The 17,504-nt window shown below is 42.9% G+C and overlaps 1 protein-coding gene across 1 annotated transcript in view; it reads left to right on the forward strand.

Moving 5' to 3' along the window:
- Positions 1–593: 593 nt before the first annotated feature.
- The window catches only part of MYRFL (myelin regulatory factor like), a 115,257-nt gene continuing 98,346 nt past the window's right edge, over positions 594–17,504 (forward strand). Inside the window, 1 exon segment of the mRNA XM_053661440.1 lies at positions 594–781. Within this exon segment, the coding sequence (XP_053517415.1) occupies positions 594–781 (188 nt within the window).

Consider the following 17,504-nt stretch of genomic DNA (forward strand, 5'->3'; position numbering starts at 1 on the left):
CTAAATACATCAATAGCTATGCAGTGAAAACAAAACATTTATTTGGCTTTATACTGAGGAGTGAAAATAGTTGATAGTGAAATGTAAACTTGGTTGTAAGAATAATTACATCAAAGATGCAGTTTTATAGCTCATTAGAGGGACATCTTTTACTGCATGGTTTATACTTTTCAGGGAAAATAAACTCTGAGGGACATAAAAGTGTATATCAAGGAACCTAAGTTTTCACTCTGAGTAAATTTGAAAATATTTAATAAATCCTAATTTTTCATCATCACAGGCCTGTTTAAATTATCTGCTATTCTAGGTATCTACCAAAAGTAATTATATTAATCTGACCCTTTCTCTAGGTGGGAAAAAAACCCCAGCCCTGTACCTTTGCTTGGTTGTAACTAAATAAATCGATCCAGCTGATAGAGGGCAAGACATCAATGCATCCGTGTAGAAAGACAAACCGGAGATAAGGCTGTATTTATTGCCTGTGTATGTAATTACATGTCACTAGGGACAAAGGTCCTTAAAACAAAGACAAAAAGCAGAGAAGAAACATTTCCCCACAGTGAGATGATGAATTTGCTACTACTTCCCGCTTCATGATTTTTGTTTGCTGTGTGGCCGCCTGTCCTTCTGGTTTTAATCATCAGTTTGAGAACTTCACCATTTTTCTGGGCACGATTCGATGCCTGAAGATCAACCTCAGTCCAACAAAAAGAAAACGAAGATTTTTCAAGAGTACTCCTAGCTCGGAGCCGCGGGGCCAGGCCAGACTCCCGGACCTCCGGTAGCCCCATTCGGGGAGGGCGGCTCCCTGGGACGGCTGGGCGTGGATGTGGGCGTGGAGGGCGAAAACAGGGCCTTGCGGCGGTTTTTTTTTTTTTTAATTTTATTTAGTTACTTTTCAAGTACATTTTTTTCCCTCCCCCCCCCCGCCCGGTCTCCCCCCTCCCTCCCATTCCCCCCCCCCACCCCCAGTCCTCATCTCTGGGGAGACGCCAGCTTCCAACACGGAGCTCCTGCTCCTGAGAAGTGGCCCCGCTCGCCCTTCTGCTTCACCCTTCTACAACCCGCTCAGACTTGGTCTGGGAGGAAATGCTACCGTATTTGCCGCCCTAAAATTGAAGTGGAGGTTTATTTGCTGTGTTTCTGGCAAACAAGAAAAAGTCAAATGGTATATATAGGTAGTGATTTTTTTAAAAGCACTGTATTTCCATCTTATACTTTAGTTTAAAAAAAAATCAACATCAAGGGGCAGTGTATCTGTTACTAGTATTTGTCTCTGTTCTGTGCTATATCTTATTGCTTCCAATTTCTTCAAAAATTACAGATGTCTTCTGTTGAAACTTATTGACTATAGCATAGAAAAAATGTAAACATTTACTTAAGACGGTTTTTCTCTTAGTATAATTACATATAAAACCTCCTAAAAGATCCCTCATTCCCATGTTTGTTTTTCATAGCAATTTAAAAATGTGTAACTGCATAAGGGTTTGTTTTTGAAGTTAAATATCTTTTTCCGCGAGGGAGAGGCGTGCTGTAGGACGTGGTTGGACTGATTGTATTCCTTCTAACACCCTAGAATGGCAGTAAAGCTTCTCCTATTTAGTTGGGTTGGTATCCTAACAGTGGGTCTCTTGAAAATGTCAGTGAGGACTTGCCATCTGGTGACACCTCCGTGTGCCCTTGGGACACTGCACCTCAGAGTGGCTTTAGTTTCTTACCAGTCAGCGGTACTCAGACCTCTCTGAGAAGGGGGATGTGGCCACAGTGTTTACACCTTTCCAGGTCTTTCCTGGGGGGTGCGGGGGGAGAGTGTGAGAGGCACTGAGGGCAGACCTGTCATTCACAGAACACAGTGGACAGTCAGCAGCATATGGGAAAAGTGCTTTCAGAATTTCTAGTGATTAGTAAAAGTGTCTGACAAATACTGGAAGTTTAAACGTCGAACAGAATTGCCTGGAGGCCAAGCGGTGATGAATACAGAAGGGTAGTCATACCGAGGAAATAGCAAGATGCTAGGCCGCTCACAGGAGGAGTCAACATAACACAGTATTTCTTGGTCTCGGCTCGGGTTCTGCCAGAGGGGCAAGAAGAAATGTAAGACCAAGAGCTGACTGCGTTATCTCAGCCCTGCCATCCATCCCATCAAGTATTCTGTCTCTGACAGCGCCCAAGCCACCTGGGGCATCGTGCCTGCCGTGCAGAAGGTACACTTGTGTTGCGAGGTTGTTCCTGCCTGATTTTACATCCCCTGCAGCTTTCGTTCCAGTGAGAGATAACCAAGTGTTAAGTGAGCTACAGTTAGGTCTGCTTTATTTTAGGGAGACCACCAGTTCACTGTGCAAATGCAAAACGTCAACCTGATTTCTCTCCAGATCTGGAGGAGACTTGAAAAGTCTGGTCTGGTCTACCTTCTTTTTTGTGGAAGTCCTATTATACCTAGGATCTTATACTGTCCTTGTTTGTACTATTTTCAGAAGTTGCTGAGGATATAGTTCCCATAAGTTGTTACAATACCTGATTATTATAATAGTATCTTTCTTAGCCTAAACCAAACTCTGTTACTCCATGAAGAATTTTTCATGAGTGTGGGCAGTCATTTCTTCATGGAAAGAGAATAAAATAGTCAGTGCTTTTCTTATATTATCTTTGGGTAAATAGATGGAAAAAACTGAAAACTTTGGTAATAAAAATAGAAACACTAGCATGATTCCCCCCCAACCTGAAAATCATACTAGTTGTCAATTTTTTTATTACTTACTATTCAGCAAATATTAATCCTCTACTCTGTGCCAAGTCCAAAAATCACCTTATTGAAGTTTTTTCTTTAGCTTATAATGATTTTCTTTTTAAAATATTGCTTATGATGAAGACAACAAAACTAGATATCACATTCTGATGAGGGAGGGGGACCAGTGTGCGTGTTATGCTCCTATTGATATGTCAGTTTCTTTTTTAAAGGTTTTATTTTTTTTAGAGAGAGGGGAAGGGAAGGAGAAAGAGAGAGAGAGAGACTTCAATGTGTGGTTGCCTCTCATGTGCCTCCTACTGGGGACCTGGCCCACGACCCAGGCACGTGTCCTGACTCAGAATTGAACCAGGCAGGTTGATATGTCAGGTTGGAATTCAATGCAAATTTGTGTAATGAATCAAGGTCTGAAAATCAAGAAAAGTTTTGACAATTTGTTACCCACTTGAAAGTTGTTTTTCTTCATTTCCTCAGACTTTTTGTTCTAAGAAACCAAACCCAACATAATGTATTTTTTTCCTTATGAACACTTTTATATAAAAATTATCTGGATTGGCAATACTGTCTTGAATTAAGTGGCCTTAAGTGTCGAAACCACTGAGATCTTAATTTTTATTTTAAAGTTTTAAATATAACCTTACATTCTTAATTTGCCTTCTTTTGGGCATTTCTTTTAGACTACTTTGATATTTGAGGACTCATCTTTTATTCCCAAGCTTTTTAGAATAGTTTAAAAACCGACTTGAGAAAACTATTTTGTTATTCATTATATTCAATCTTTCTGAATTGGTGAGAAGCTATTTAGCTTATTTTCTTAGAAATGTCCTGAAGTGAGTCTTCAAATGCTTGTGGACTGATCATAAAAGCAGAAGAGGAGATTCCTGCCCTGACTGAGCGGACTGGGAGAAAGCGCACACTAAGGGCAGACCATGGGGAAAGGCACAAGAGGGTGACTGGCCGACTGAAACTCTGGCCCACTCGTTGAAGCTGGGGTCGGGGTGAGTAGCTCCTAGGACCAGAAGCTGTGGACAGGCAGGAACCGCCTGGCAGCTCCTGAGATCTAAAGAGGAGGAAAGTCCATTCAGGAAGCTGTTATTAAACAGGCTTCACACATTTTCTGCCCCTGTCTCTCTGCTTAAAATTCAAATTTCCAGGTAGCTATTATTAAAAGGTGGTAGGGATACAGGACAGGCAAAAACATCCATTGCCCACGAGCTGTACAGGCATAGCGTGGAGGGGCCAGGTGTTTAGAAAAATGGCATTACAGAAGGCTCAGCGCAGAAAAGCAGGGACTGAACGAGGTGCCCGGCCCAGGTGGGATGGCTCTAGAAAGGCTTCGAGGGCGGGCAGGCAGGACTGTGGCGCAGAAGAGGTGCAGCTTGGGAAAGTGCCTGTGTGGTGTCTGTGCGCAGTAGCCACTCAATAATATTTATAGGATAAATGAATAAAAGAACTGTGCAAAAGACCATTCTGTGCAACAAATAGTAAACTTGAGCTCTAGCTTCAGAGAACCCAGTAAGTTCAAATATAGGAAGAAGGAAAACTTGCCCAGTAGCAGAAAGGTCCAGTGAATAGAACAAAAAGGCCTTTGAGACAAAGTCTTGCCAGTTTGTGGAAAGCCTCAGCTTTCAGTGTTACCAGAGATAAAATAGTAAATGTCCTCAGTGGGCCAGTGGGCTCTGTATAGTATTTCTCCAAGAGGGGAGCCAGCTCTGACTGGTTGACGTTTCTGAATCCCTGTGAGAACAGGAGGCTCTGAACAGTGGAGCGGTACCAGGACTGGCCATGGGCAAGACTGTCCTGTGGGCGAAGGATAGCTTTGGCTTCAGATCAGTCTCTAAATTCTTTGTCTTTCCTTCCCCTGGGACCAGCACTTTCTCACCCTCTCAGACGACCAGCCCCTCCTGTCCCAGGAAAACCTGAGCTTGCACAGAAGTTACAAGTAGCGAATGATCTCCCACCTTCCATTTCTGTAGAGTCTTGTATGCCATGCGCTCTCATAGGACACAAGCTGTTTTGATCAATTGAGTGAAGAAAGGTTACCTTCTCTAAGGGTAGGTTCAGTTGATCTCTAATGGTGGAATTTTATTTTTATTTTTTTGATTAAGTAGTAGTTTATTTAACATTCAGTGTGGCCCCAAATTGGCCAAGACTAAGTCAGAAAACATTTTAGCCAGAAGACTTAAATCGACAAACATGAGCCCTGGGTGGTGTGGCCCAGTGGATTGAGCGCCGGTGTGCAAACCAAAGGGTCACCAGTTCAATTCCCTGTCAGGGCACATGCCTGAGTTGCAGGCCAGGTTCCCAGTTGGGACCGTGTTAGAGGCAACCTGTTGATGTATCTCTCCTAATGTTTCTCTCCCTTCCATCCCCTCTCTCTAAAGTAAATAAAATCTTTTTAAAAAAATCAAAATAAGACAAGCACAACAAACTGGCAGCATTATCTAGGCAACTCTCTGGCACCGTGGTTTGATAATTTAAATTTTTATTCTATTATTCGTATCTTCATACGTCATGCCAAATGCTATCTGATGGTGGAATTTTAGACATGTTGCAGCCTAGCATCTCTGACATGATCTCACAGAGGCAGGGACTCCGTGTTTATCACTGAGGCTGCTTCCGTTCCTGTGTGCAGACAGCATTGACTTTTCCAGGAGACGAGAGCACAGACATGCCAAGGACAAGAAAAAGCTGCCACATCATGCAAGCGGTTTGGGATCATCCAAACATTTCTGTCTGATGTCGACAGGTGGTTAGAAACCATGTCGCCATGGTGTGAAGCATCCCCGACAAAGAGGTGCAGGCTTGGTGCCGCCGAGACGCAATCCCTTTCCTTCCTTCATGCTGGGACCCGGAGGGGAAGGGATTTAATTAGAATGTACCATGTGCCGTAACTAGGTCAGAGCCAGTCCCCGTCACCTGCACACACCTTGCATGGAGACCCGCCAGGGTTATCCCATCTCTAGGGGATCCTGGCACGGCATCACCTAAACAGACCCTCCCAAGAGGAGGTGCCACCACCTTCTTTGGGGTTATTGAGGTTGTCATCTTTTCAATTTTGGAGTTAGAACTAGGTTTCTGGAACACTCCACAAGGTCTCAAAAGGTAAACTTTCAATATATGGACAGTTTTGGAAAATAGAGGTAACTTAAAAAAAGATCATTTTCACTGTAATTTCACCGTTCAGTGCTAACAGCTGTTCAGTTTGGTGTTGATTTTGTGTGTCTGTTTTTTTAAACAAAAATGGGATTATACTATACTTTAATAATGAAATTTTATATGGAATATAAAGTGAATATATTTTCCTATTATTACATATTCATCTACAACAAGGGTCTACAAGCCATGGCAAAATCTGGCCCACAGTCTAATTTTGTAAATAAAGTTTTATTTACAGAGTATCTATGGCTGCTTTGATGCTGTGATGACAGAGCTGAGTGGAGATAATATAGCCATCAAAATTCATCTGGCTTTTTATAGAAAATGTTTGCTAACCCTTGACCTATAATCGAATTAATAATAGTTGTTATTTGTTGAGCATTTACTATGTGCTGGGTATAGAATCATAGTCATCCTGGTTGTAAATCCTGGCTCTTTTACTACCTCTGGGATAATGGATAAGTAAACCTTTGTAGGTCTTAGTTTTCTTATTTGTAAAATAAGAGATCTCATAATGCAGTTGTAAAGCGCCATGTCTGAGAGAGAGCTAAAAAAATGTTAGCTTTTATTATTCTCATTGTCACTTTGTTACCATTATCTCCTTTTACCATCAAAGCAGCCATGTGAAGGATTTTTATCCTCCCAATACAAACATGAGGCCAGCAGGCGTTGAGTAAATTGCTCAGGAGTCATCCATGTAGTAAGTGACTGAAAGGTCATCATTTATTTCTCACCTTTGCTTATTCCGTCAGCCAGTTGAAATAATCCAGATGCTGCCCTAATAGCTAAAGATTCAGCCAGTGGTGACCAAGCAGAGTGCTTGCCCCACAGTGGCTCTTCTTCTAGCTAAAGGAAGACAATAAAGAGTTAAGCAAATATGCCCTGGCTGGTGTGGCTCAGTGGATTGAGCACAGGCCTGCAAAACAAAAGGTCATTGGTTCAATTCCCGGTCAGGGCACATGCCTTAGGTGCTGGCCAGGTCCCCAGTTGGCGGCGTGTGAGAGGCAACTGACCAATGTATCTCTCACACATTGATGTTTCTCTCCATTTCTTTCTCCATCCTCTCCCCCTCTTTAAAAGTAAATAAATAAAATATTTTAAAAAGAGAGAGACAAGCAAATAAAAAACATGATTTCAGATAGTCACTAATTATGAAGAAAAAACCAGGTAACCGTGCAGGTGCAGAGACTCATGAAGGGATGAAGAGTGGGTGACTTAAGCTAAGGCGAGCGGGGAAGGATTCTGAGAAGGTGACACTCAGCCTGAGGCCTGAATAATGACTGGGAGCAAGTTATTCATCAGTCATCATCCATCATCCATCAGAAGAGCATTCCAGGGACTTCCAGTCAGGATGGCGGCATAAGTAAACCCAGTTAGCCTCCTTGAACAACCACATCAAAATTACAGTTACAATATGGAACAACCACCACTCAGAACTGTCAGAAATCGAGTTAAATGGAAGTCTGACAACCACAGAATTAGAGAAACCACATCCATCCAGACAGGTAGGAGGGGCGGAGACATGGGATGGAATGGTCCTACATACACCTGTGGTAGATAAAAATTTGGGAGGGATATCTCTGGAACTAGGAGTCCCAGCCCCATACCAGGCATCCCAGACCAGAGTCCAGTGGTAGGAAGATAAGTCCCCACACCTTTTGGCTGCAAAAACCAGTGGGAGTGAGTCGGTAGAGAAAATTGCTGGATCCCCAAGCAGTTCCTCTTAAAGAACCCACACAAGGATTCACCTACTCAGGCTTCCTACCTCTGAGCTCCAGCACCTGGGCAGCTTGAAAGGCACCAGTGGCAAACTGGGAGAAACTGAAGTATTTGGCATCAAGGTGAGCAGAGGCCACTGTCCCTTATCTAAATGATCCCCAACCACAGGGCCACAGAGCTGACAGGCTGGTGCCATATCTGAGACTCCACCAACCTGGCTAACACTGTTTGATCCGCCTTGGAGATCCCCAGAGACTCTGCCCCATCCAATGTACATGCCCACCCAAGTTGTTAACAGTGAATTTTCCATACGAATGGCTGCTTTTGGCTTAAGCTGCACAACTTCCTAAATCCTCTCACACAAGCAACAGCTGGCTTCTGTGAGTCCCCAGCCCCCATACCTCTTGCTAAATGGCCCAGGCCTGGTACTAGCAGCAGCCAGCCCAGATATACAGCTTGGATTTGCCTGGGAATCTCCAAACCCAGCATAAGTAGCAGCCATTTCAGATTTGCTTTATAGCTCAGGCAGGGTGGCCCCAGGCCAAACACAGGTGTGGGGCTGACCTGACCCACCCAGGAATCCCCATATCCTGTGCACTTTGTGGACAGCTGTGGACTATGTCAGAGCAGCACCACCCTGCCCCTGCACAGCTGATCCTCCACAGAGGGTGGAGCTTGGTGGTCAGTGGTCACAGCCATCATTGCAATTGACTGGCCTGGGTAAATCCCTCCTGCAGACCTGCCTAGAGCAACCACAGCTCAAACACAACACGAAGGGTGTACTCAGCCCGCATGAAGGGTGCACTTTAAGTACCCAGTTTGGGTGATCTGTGAGGCTGTGCCACTGGACCCTACAGGACACCTGCTACATTTAATAGCCATGCTATTAAAACACAGAGTCACAGCAGCTCTATCTAATACGTAAAAACAAACAGGGAGGCTGCCAAAAGGAAACAAAGAAACATGGCCCAAATGAAAGAACAGATGGAAACTCCAGAAAAAGAGCGAAGAAATGGAGATAAGCAGTCTATCAGATGCAGAGTTCAAAACACTGGTTATAAGGATGCTCAAGGAAGTTAGTGAGGACCTCAACAGCATAAAACAAAGGATACACTAATTGAAATAGATAACTATTTACAGGGAAACAACAGTGAAGGAGATGAAGCTGAGAACCAAATCAATCATTTGGAACATAAGGAAGCAAACAAAAACTAATTAGTACAGCAAGAAGAAAAAAGAAATAAAAAATTAGGATGGGGTAAGCACCACATGGGACAATTTTAAGCAATCCAACATTCATAGGGGTGCCAGAACAATAAGAGAAAGTGTAAAAAAATTGGAAATTTACTTGGAAAAGTGATGAAAGAAAACGCTGGGACACCAGCCGAGGCGGTGGGAACGATCGTGGAGGTCTTCTGAGGGCGGCGTCTTTCTCAGCTGAGACTCCTTGTCATCGGCCTCCCCCATCAGCTCTGGACACTGGGCCTGTGACAAATCGCTCGCCCTAATCCCGAGCTCCCGACTCCCATCTGCACGGGCGGTGACGACTGACACAGTAGTCAGAGCACAGGCTTTGTTAGAGCACTGCCGGCACAAAACGAAACTGTAGAGGGAATTTAGGCAGCCGGGTTTGCTCCGAAGTATAGTAAAAAATATTAACTCTCAACGGTAGTTAGAGTGCAGATTACCCCACCTCCACTGGGGGTGTAAGATGCTGCTTTGGTACATGACTTTCCTCTCTCAGACGGTTTCCTCATCTTTCCAACGAAGGAGGTGTACTTAACAAGAGAGGCGTGGGAATGAAGAACGATGTATGCGAAGTACTTTGCATAGTGCCTGACACACAGTTATTGACCAATGAAGTAGCACTGTCAGTATTTAATTTAGAAAAATGTTTATTCTTTTAGAGGAGCTCCCTGAAGTGGCCTGTGATCAGTAAGAAAACCTCTATCATTTAACGAGCACTTTGCTTTACGTTAGACTCTGTACTAAGACCTTTAGCGGTATTCTTTTTTAATTTAATTTTTAAATTTTTATTTATGTATTTTTTGAGAGAGGAGAAGGACAAAGAGCGGGAGAGAAACATTAATGTGTGGTTGCCTCTCTCACTTGGGGACCTGGACCGCAACCCAAGAATGTGCTCTGACTGGAAATCAAACCCACGACCCTTTGTTTCCCAGGCCAGTGTTCAATCCACTGAGCCGCATTAGCCAGGGCTAGCTGCATTAATTCTTAATATGCACAACAAAATGAACAGGAAGATAATATTACCACTTTTTTAGAGATGGGGAAACGTAGTTTCCGAGAAGGTGTGTCCCTTGCCCGAGGTAACACAGCTGTTGTGCTGCAGAGCTTGGCGTTGGACAAACGTCTCTTTCTCTGCAGGCCTGCGCTCCTAGCCGCTGTGCACGGTGTCTATGAAGCAGGTTACAAGGGAACATCTGTAGGGTTAGCAGTGGAACTTCTGGCTCCTGTGAAAATAACCAGGACTTTCTGTGTATGTGTCTGTGTGACAATTTGCATGTCATTCCATTATGTCGATGAAATTATTCTGGAGTGCCAGCAGTTGGTACCATCTGGCATTTTTTTGGCAAAGTCCAGCTCTGGCACCATGTGATGAGGTGTCAGTGGTGAAACAACAGTGGTTTATGTTCACAGAACAGGCAGCTACAGGCACTCAAAAGATAAGGCTACTAATAAGAACACAAAAATGGGAGAAACCAACACTGGCCTGTAGCACTGCTTGGTGCAAAAAAAAAACTTTATAGAAGAAATTCAGGCAGCTGCGTTTGCTTGGAAGTGTAGTAGAAAATAACTCTCAGTCCTGTCCTTTTTGGTTGTTAAACTCAGAACAAGAAGACCAGACATACGGCATCTAGATATTTGATAAGCAGAATAAGAAACAGTTGTCATGTATAGTGCTTTAAGAAAAATGTCATGACTTGGTAGTTGGAAATAGTGTCACTTCCATCGGATTAGAGTGATCAGTATCCTCAAATGTTAGGAGCCAAGAGATATGCTTCCTAGGAATGTCTGCGGTGTGTGTTTGACATCATAGGCCTTGGTTCAGGCAGGTCTGGGTTCGAATCCTGATTTCTCTGCTTTTTCATTTTGTGACATTGAGCCAATTACAAAAGTTTCCATTTTCTCCACCTGTAAAATAATACCTACCTTTTAGAGTTGTGCAGATTAATGATAAGATGCAGAAATGATGAAGTAAATGATAGTTATCGATCTTTATTATAACATTTGCAAATGTGAAGGAAACCAATTGCTTTATTCTGAAACAAGAATAGCTACAAAGCCATATATATAATCTCCATGCATTTCTTTCTCAAAGAAACACTCCTGTCTCCAGGGAGTTATTACAACTTTTACACGTTCACATTAATTCCAGAGCCTTTATAATCAGAAAATCCATTTATAGCCTTTAGTTGCCAAGCAACAAGGGACAAAGTACTGAGTATTTCCTTTTATTGCAAAAGGTTCAGCTTTTCCATGTTGGTCCTGAAATCCACATTTTTCAGAAAACACAGAACAGGGAAACTTAATACCATGTTTCCAAGGCTTAGAGGCATTCCTCGTTTGGGGACAGAAACAAAGCTGAAAGGAGTATGTTGTTGTTATTGTCCTGTCCTTAAATAGCCTGAAGCATTTTGTGCTAATTTCATGGTGAGAAGTTCTGAAGCTGGGAGACTACGCATTCACTTTAAGGAGAGAACTTGTTTCACTTCATGTTCTGTGGTGCTCTCACTGTAAGAGAATGAGTCCTTTGATCTGTCGATGGCCTTCTGGGAAACTCTGGGGTGATGTGAAACATATGAAAAATGACAGTAGGTCATTCAGCCACGCACCAGCAGCAGCTGGGGAAGCTGGCTTAGTGCCACGTGACTAAACTAAATCCTCCCCTCCAAAGGGTATGTTGACATAACAACATACAAATCTGTGGAGAATTTTTATGAATTTATTTGAGCCCAACTGATGACATACGCCAGGGAGCAAGATCTCAAATGCTCTGGAGAATAACAGTTTGGCAGCTTCTGTTATGCATTTGAAATTAAGGAGAAAATGTAAGGAAGATTACACGGAAGGTAAGACTGGATTGCAGGGTAGTTAACTCGAAGGTGTGCTAACAGAAAAAAATGGACAGAGTTTGTTTAAGGCAAAGATAGGCCTTTTAGGCCTGGGGCATGACTACCCACCGTGACCTGCCAGTTAGGACTTTTTATGATCAGATCACCCTGTGAAATTACTTTCCATAGAATCCCCACTTTTTCCTCCATAGGTATTAAAGCTTCTAATCACTTCTGGTGTTTCTGTCTATGGATAATCAGTAAGTAAAGACGAAAATAAAAAAATAATTGAAATAATATATTACTATTTAATATCTTATAAAGTACCCCAATACAGCTGTATTTTTAAAAGCTCTTAAAATACCCATGGAAGCAGTTTCGTATTTGCATGGCTATTTCTTTAACCTTGTGCATTAAAACAGTGCAAAAGCAGATTATCTTCTGTAAATGTTTAATCAGCTTTACTCAAGGTAGCCCAAAACTAGAAACAACCCAAATTTTCATTAACAGAAGAATGAATAAACAAACTATGTTTATTCATGCAGTGCAATACTTAACAATAAGAAATAAATGGCTGGTTGATAGCATAACAGCATAAACTTTTAAATTTTCATGTTTACAGTTTTACCGAAATATATTAAATGTTACCGAACAAGTGGGGTCCTGCTGCCCGCCACTGCCCTCTGGGCAAAATTCCAGAGGCAAAGGTTTGCTGATAAAAAAAAGGAGTCTTTATTCAAAAGCTTCACAATTTCAGAATAACAGCTTTCTACCTGAATGAGTCACTTAAGCCTATCAATTAAGGCTAAAATATTTAAGTCCTGAGTTCCCCTATCATTCCCCCCATTAGTTTTTAATCATCTTATTTCTATAGGGTTAGTTTATAAACTAAAACAACGTAAGATACACAAGCTACACAATATTTGAAGAATGGCAGGCTCCTGCCTCAGAGCCCGTCCCCTCTAGAACAACCGAAGAAGAATAACCCTGCCACCCTCTGCCAGACCAGCCCGATCCTAGACTGTGCCTGGAGCTCCTTCCCATTCCCATCCAAAATATTGTCCGTTAGGAAACAGAGGCGGCTGCAGTACATCCTGATATGCAACCTTGAACCTGCCACTTGATCATCCAGGCACCCGTGAGGAAGTGAGCCAGGCAGAGTCAGTAGTCTCTGTCCTCCTTTAATTTTTCACCTTCTGGCCCATAATTCCATGTACTCCGGAGAGATGTTCAGCTTCTCAGCCAATCCCATCCTGGACAGTTTACCACTGCCTCGGGCAACCTCCTCTTCCGGCCCCTCCCCACTCTGATCATTGTCCCCAGTGATCTGATCAGATCTCTCTGTATCCTAAAGAATATCTACTTATGATTCTACCAAAAAGGGTAAAACCAAACTATCAGAACAGAAACCAAAACAGTAGTTTCAGGCGGCAGATTTCTGGAAAAGGTCATGAGGCACCTTTCTGAGGTCTCAGAGTATCTTGGTGGGAAATCGACTCCCCTTGTCCTCATGTGAATCCTACTCATATTCTGTGTGTGCAGTGGGATTCTGCAGACACAGAGTGAAGACAGTGACTTTTTTTCCTTCCCTTGTTGGGTTAGAGAAGCTTGTTGCTTTGAAACAAATTTACTAATTCATGAAGATGTTTTATATGCAGGAAGAGGCAGAAAAGGCACCTAAAATTGTTATTTTTTATTTATTGATTCGAGAAAGAGAGTGAATCATTGATTTGTTGTTTCACTTATTTATATACTCACTGGTTGATTTTTGTATGTGTCCTGACTGGGGATTGAACCTGCAACCTTGGCATATGGGGATAATGCTCTAACCAACTGAACTAACTGGCCAGGGCCACAAATTTTTTCTTATAAATCCTACAAGGTAACAGCTAGTTAAGGCTTGCCTGCTGAGAGTAAATGTCCTTTGGGACAATTTTTGTGCATAAATATTAAAAAAAGAGTAAGAATTAGCTATTAGTACGACTAGGCTAATTACGATTGATCAGAGGCACTTTTAAATCTATTATTCACACATCTCAAAAAGTGTGCCTAAAGCATAGGGAGAACTATAATATTCTCTTTTTTGGCTAGGTGCCCAAAAAATACTGATGTAAACACAGTCAGTCTTTGGAAAAAACTCCTCCCCTTTATCCTCCTCTCCCTCACTTGACTCTAGTCAGCACGTTCTCTCCCACAGCTGCTGGCTGCCCCTGCCCTCTCCTCTCCAGAACAGGGCCAGCAAGTTCCTGTGTTTTCAGCCTTCACCTAACCCTCTGCTTTGATGAGACTGATCTGCCCAAGGTCAGCAATTGGTTTACTGTTCTGAGTCCTCAGTTTGGGGAGTGGCCGTGAGGAGCAGAGAAGTAAAAGGGAATGAGCAGGCCCTGGCCTGATAGCTCAGTTGATTAGAATGTTATCCCAATATGCCAAGGTTGTGGTTTCAATCCCTGGTCAAGGCACATAGAAGAATCAACCAATGACTGCGTAAATAAGTGGAACAACAAATGGATGTCTCTTTCTCTCCCCCTTCCTTTCTCCCTCTAAAATCAATAAATAAAATAAAAAATTTAAAAGGAGAATGAACATTTGTCATGAGCCAAGCAAGTAGTGTTAAAGAAAAAACAGTCAACGCCACGGTTAAAGCATGGTAAGGAGGGTGCTCTTCAAATATGACACCGTTGGGACGACGATGATGACCACTGGGATGGAATCTGCAGTGGGGGAGAGAGATTGGGCTCAACTTCGACTAAAACATAAGCACGTGGGCATTTTTATCCAAGGAGCAGTGTAAGGGGAGATCTGGAGGAACTGACCTAACAAGAGGCTTGCAGAATGCTGGCTAGGGTGATCAGACATCACCTGTGAGATGGTAGCAGATGGAATCCGATCTAGATATTGAGGGTGATCAGAGATGGAGGAAAGAGAATACTGGTTAAACTGATTTAATAGTACTATTACACATGGAATACCATGCAGCAGAAAGAAAGAAGGAGCTCCTACCCTTTGCAATAGCTTGAATGGAACTGGAGAGCATTATGCTGAGTGAAATAAGCCAGGCGGTGAAAGACAAATACCATATGATTTCACCTATAAGTGAAACCTAATGAACAAAACAAACAAAAGAGCAAAATAGAACCAGAGTCATGGAAATAAGGAACAGACTGACAACTAAGAGAGGGGAAAAGGGGCTGGGGATAAGGGGGGAAAGAAGAGGAAGGGTCTAGTCAAGGAACATGTACGAAGGACCCATGGACATGGACAACAGGGTGGGGACTGACTGATGGAGCGGGGGTGGGGCAGGGGAGAGCAATGGGGGAAAATTGGGACAACTGTAACAGAACAACAATAAAAAAAAGAAATATTCCAAAAGAGGGAGGAAAGCCTTAAATAAGATGGAGTTTAGAACATCATAAATTGTTCTAAAACTCTAAATATGTGCCTGCTAGGGAGGAAAAACTAATGACAAACTACTGGAAGTCATCAATGTACGCTTACCTTTATCTTTGTGACTTCATCGCAAGCCTTTGGTGTCACTTGCTATAAGAAAATAAAAAGTTGACCTTGATTTTAAAAAAAAGCTTTGATACATTTATTCAATGGAATACTACACAGTTGTAAAAACTAAGGAACTTCTACCTTATGTGACGACATGGGTAGACCTGGAGAATATTATGCTAAGAGAAATAATCCAGGCAGAGAAAGACAAAAACCGTATGATGGAACTTATGCATGGAATCTAATGAATAAAATAAACTGATGAACAAAATGGAAACAGAAGCATGGATACATGGAACAGGCTGACAGCTGTCAGTGGGGAGGGGGAAGGGAGGAAAGAAGGGGGAGGGGTTAGCCAAGGAACATATATGCATACATAACCCATGGACACAGACAACAGTGTGGTGATGGCCAGAGGGAGGGTGGGATGGGGGCTGGGTAGAGGTTGCCAAAGGGGGGAGAAATGGGGACATCTGTAGTAGTGTCAATAATAAAAATAAAGAAGAAGTGGGAGAAAAAAATTCTTGCCAAAATTTTAAAAATGCCAAGAGAAACACGAAATAGGCCTCGTTGAAAGGTTCAGGGGAGTTGAAGAACAGCTTGGTGAAGGAGAAAATCTGTCTGTAGGGGGATTGTATGTGCTATCATATTTAGTCTGCAAGCAGCACTCTACAGTGGTAAAACCCATTTCTTTTTTTCAGGATAAGGAAACAGGCCCAGAGAGAGCAAAAATTTAATTCAGGTCTCCCTGCCTTGCAATTCCCAAATCCTCATGCTTTTCCTGCGCCTGTGATACATGGGGCTCCCTCCTCCTGGAACACTTTCTTGCCCTTGTTCGCCTGGCCAACTGCCTTCAGCCTCGATGTCTGTGCTGTGGCATCATTTCCTCCTCATTCCAGTGTACTCCATAGCACTTTGCAACTCACCTTTCAAGGCATGGATGGCTTTTTTTCTGTGTCTGTCTCCGATGGACAACTGGAAGGAAAGAACTATGTCTCATTCCTTCTTGTAGCCTCAGCAGCTAGGAACTGGCACCTAGTAGGCACTCAAAGAAATTTGTCATATTAACACATATAGAACTCTAAGCCCAGTCTCCCCAAGCCTTCTGGATTTCCCTCCTTTGTTTCTCACATCTAAGGGGACAAGAGTGTTCTACACCTGGCTGAAGACTCAGCCCTCAGCTGGTGCTCTGCGGGGCTGTCCCCTCCCTACCTGCCTGGCTTCACTGCACATGAAGGCATTGCTGAGGCCAGACCGGCACCCGTGAAAGCCACAGGGTGGGCACTTCCTGTTACACCTTTTCTGAATTCGTGCAGTGCAGGGTCTGCCTGGGGCTGGGGGTGGGGGCTTGTTTTAATATCCAACCATGAATATTCCAGGTGAGCCCAACTCTCTGTAAAACCTGGGGGTGGGGATCTACTCCAGTGTTAGAATGGTCTTCCTCTTCCTTCTCCTATTTGGCCTTTGACAAAATTAGACTTTCTCTCTTTTTTAAAATATATATTACTATGTTATTACAGTTGTCCCATTTCCCCCCTTCATTCCCCTCCACCCTGCACACCCTCTCCCTCCCACATTCCCCCCCTGTAGTTCATGTCCATGTGTCTTAAGTTCTTTAGCTTTTACATTTCCCACACTATTCTTGCCCTCCCCCTGTCTATTTTCTATCTGCCATCTATGCTACTTATTCTCTGTACCTTCTCCCCCCTTCTCATCCTCCCACTCCCCTGTTGCTGACCCTCCATGTGATCTGCATTTCTGTTCCTGTTCTAGTTGTTTCCTTAGTTTGTTTTTATTTTAGGTGTGGTTGTTAGTAATTGTGAGTTTGCTGTCATTTTATTATACATGTTTTTTTATCTTCTTTTTTTAGATAAGTCCCTTTAACATTTCATATAATAAGGGCTTGGTGATGATGAACTCCTTGAATTTGATCTTATCTGAGAAGCACTTTATCTGCCCTTCCATTTCAAATGAAAGCTTTGCTGGATAGAGCAACCTTGGGTATAGGTCTTTGGATTTCATGACTTGGAATACTTCTTTCCAGCCCCTTCTTGCCTGTAAAGTCTCTTTTGAGAAAGCCACTGACAGTCTGATGGGAACTCCTTTGTAGGTGACTGTCCCCTTATCTCTTGCTGCTTCTAGGATTCTCTCCTTCATTTTAATCTTGGCTAATATAATGATGATGTGCCTTGGTGTGTTCCTTCTTGGGTCCACCTTCTTTGGGACTCTCTGAGCTTCCTGGATTTCCTTGAAGTCTATTTCCTTTGCCAGATTGGGGAAGTTCTCCTTTATTATTTATTCAAATAAGTTTT

The sequence above is a fragment of the Artibeus jamaicensis genome, unplaced genomic scaffold (assembly GCF_021234435.1).
Source record: "Artibeus jamaicensis isolate MK-2021 breed Jamaican fruit bat unplaced genomic scaffold, CSHL_Jam_final contig_233, whole genome shotgun sequence".
NCBI classification, from domain to species: domain Eukaryota; kingdom Metazoa; phylum Chordata; class Mammalia; order Chiroptera; family Phyllostomidae; genus Artibeus; species Artibeus jamaicensis.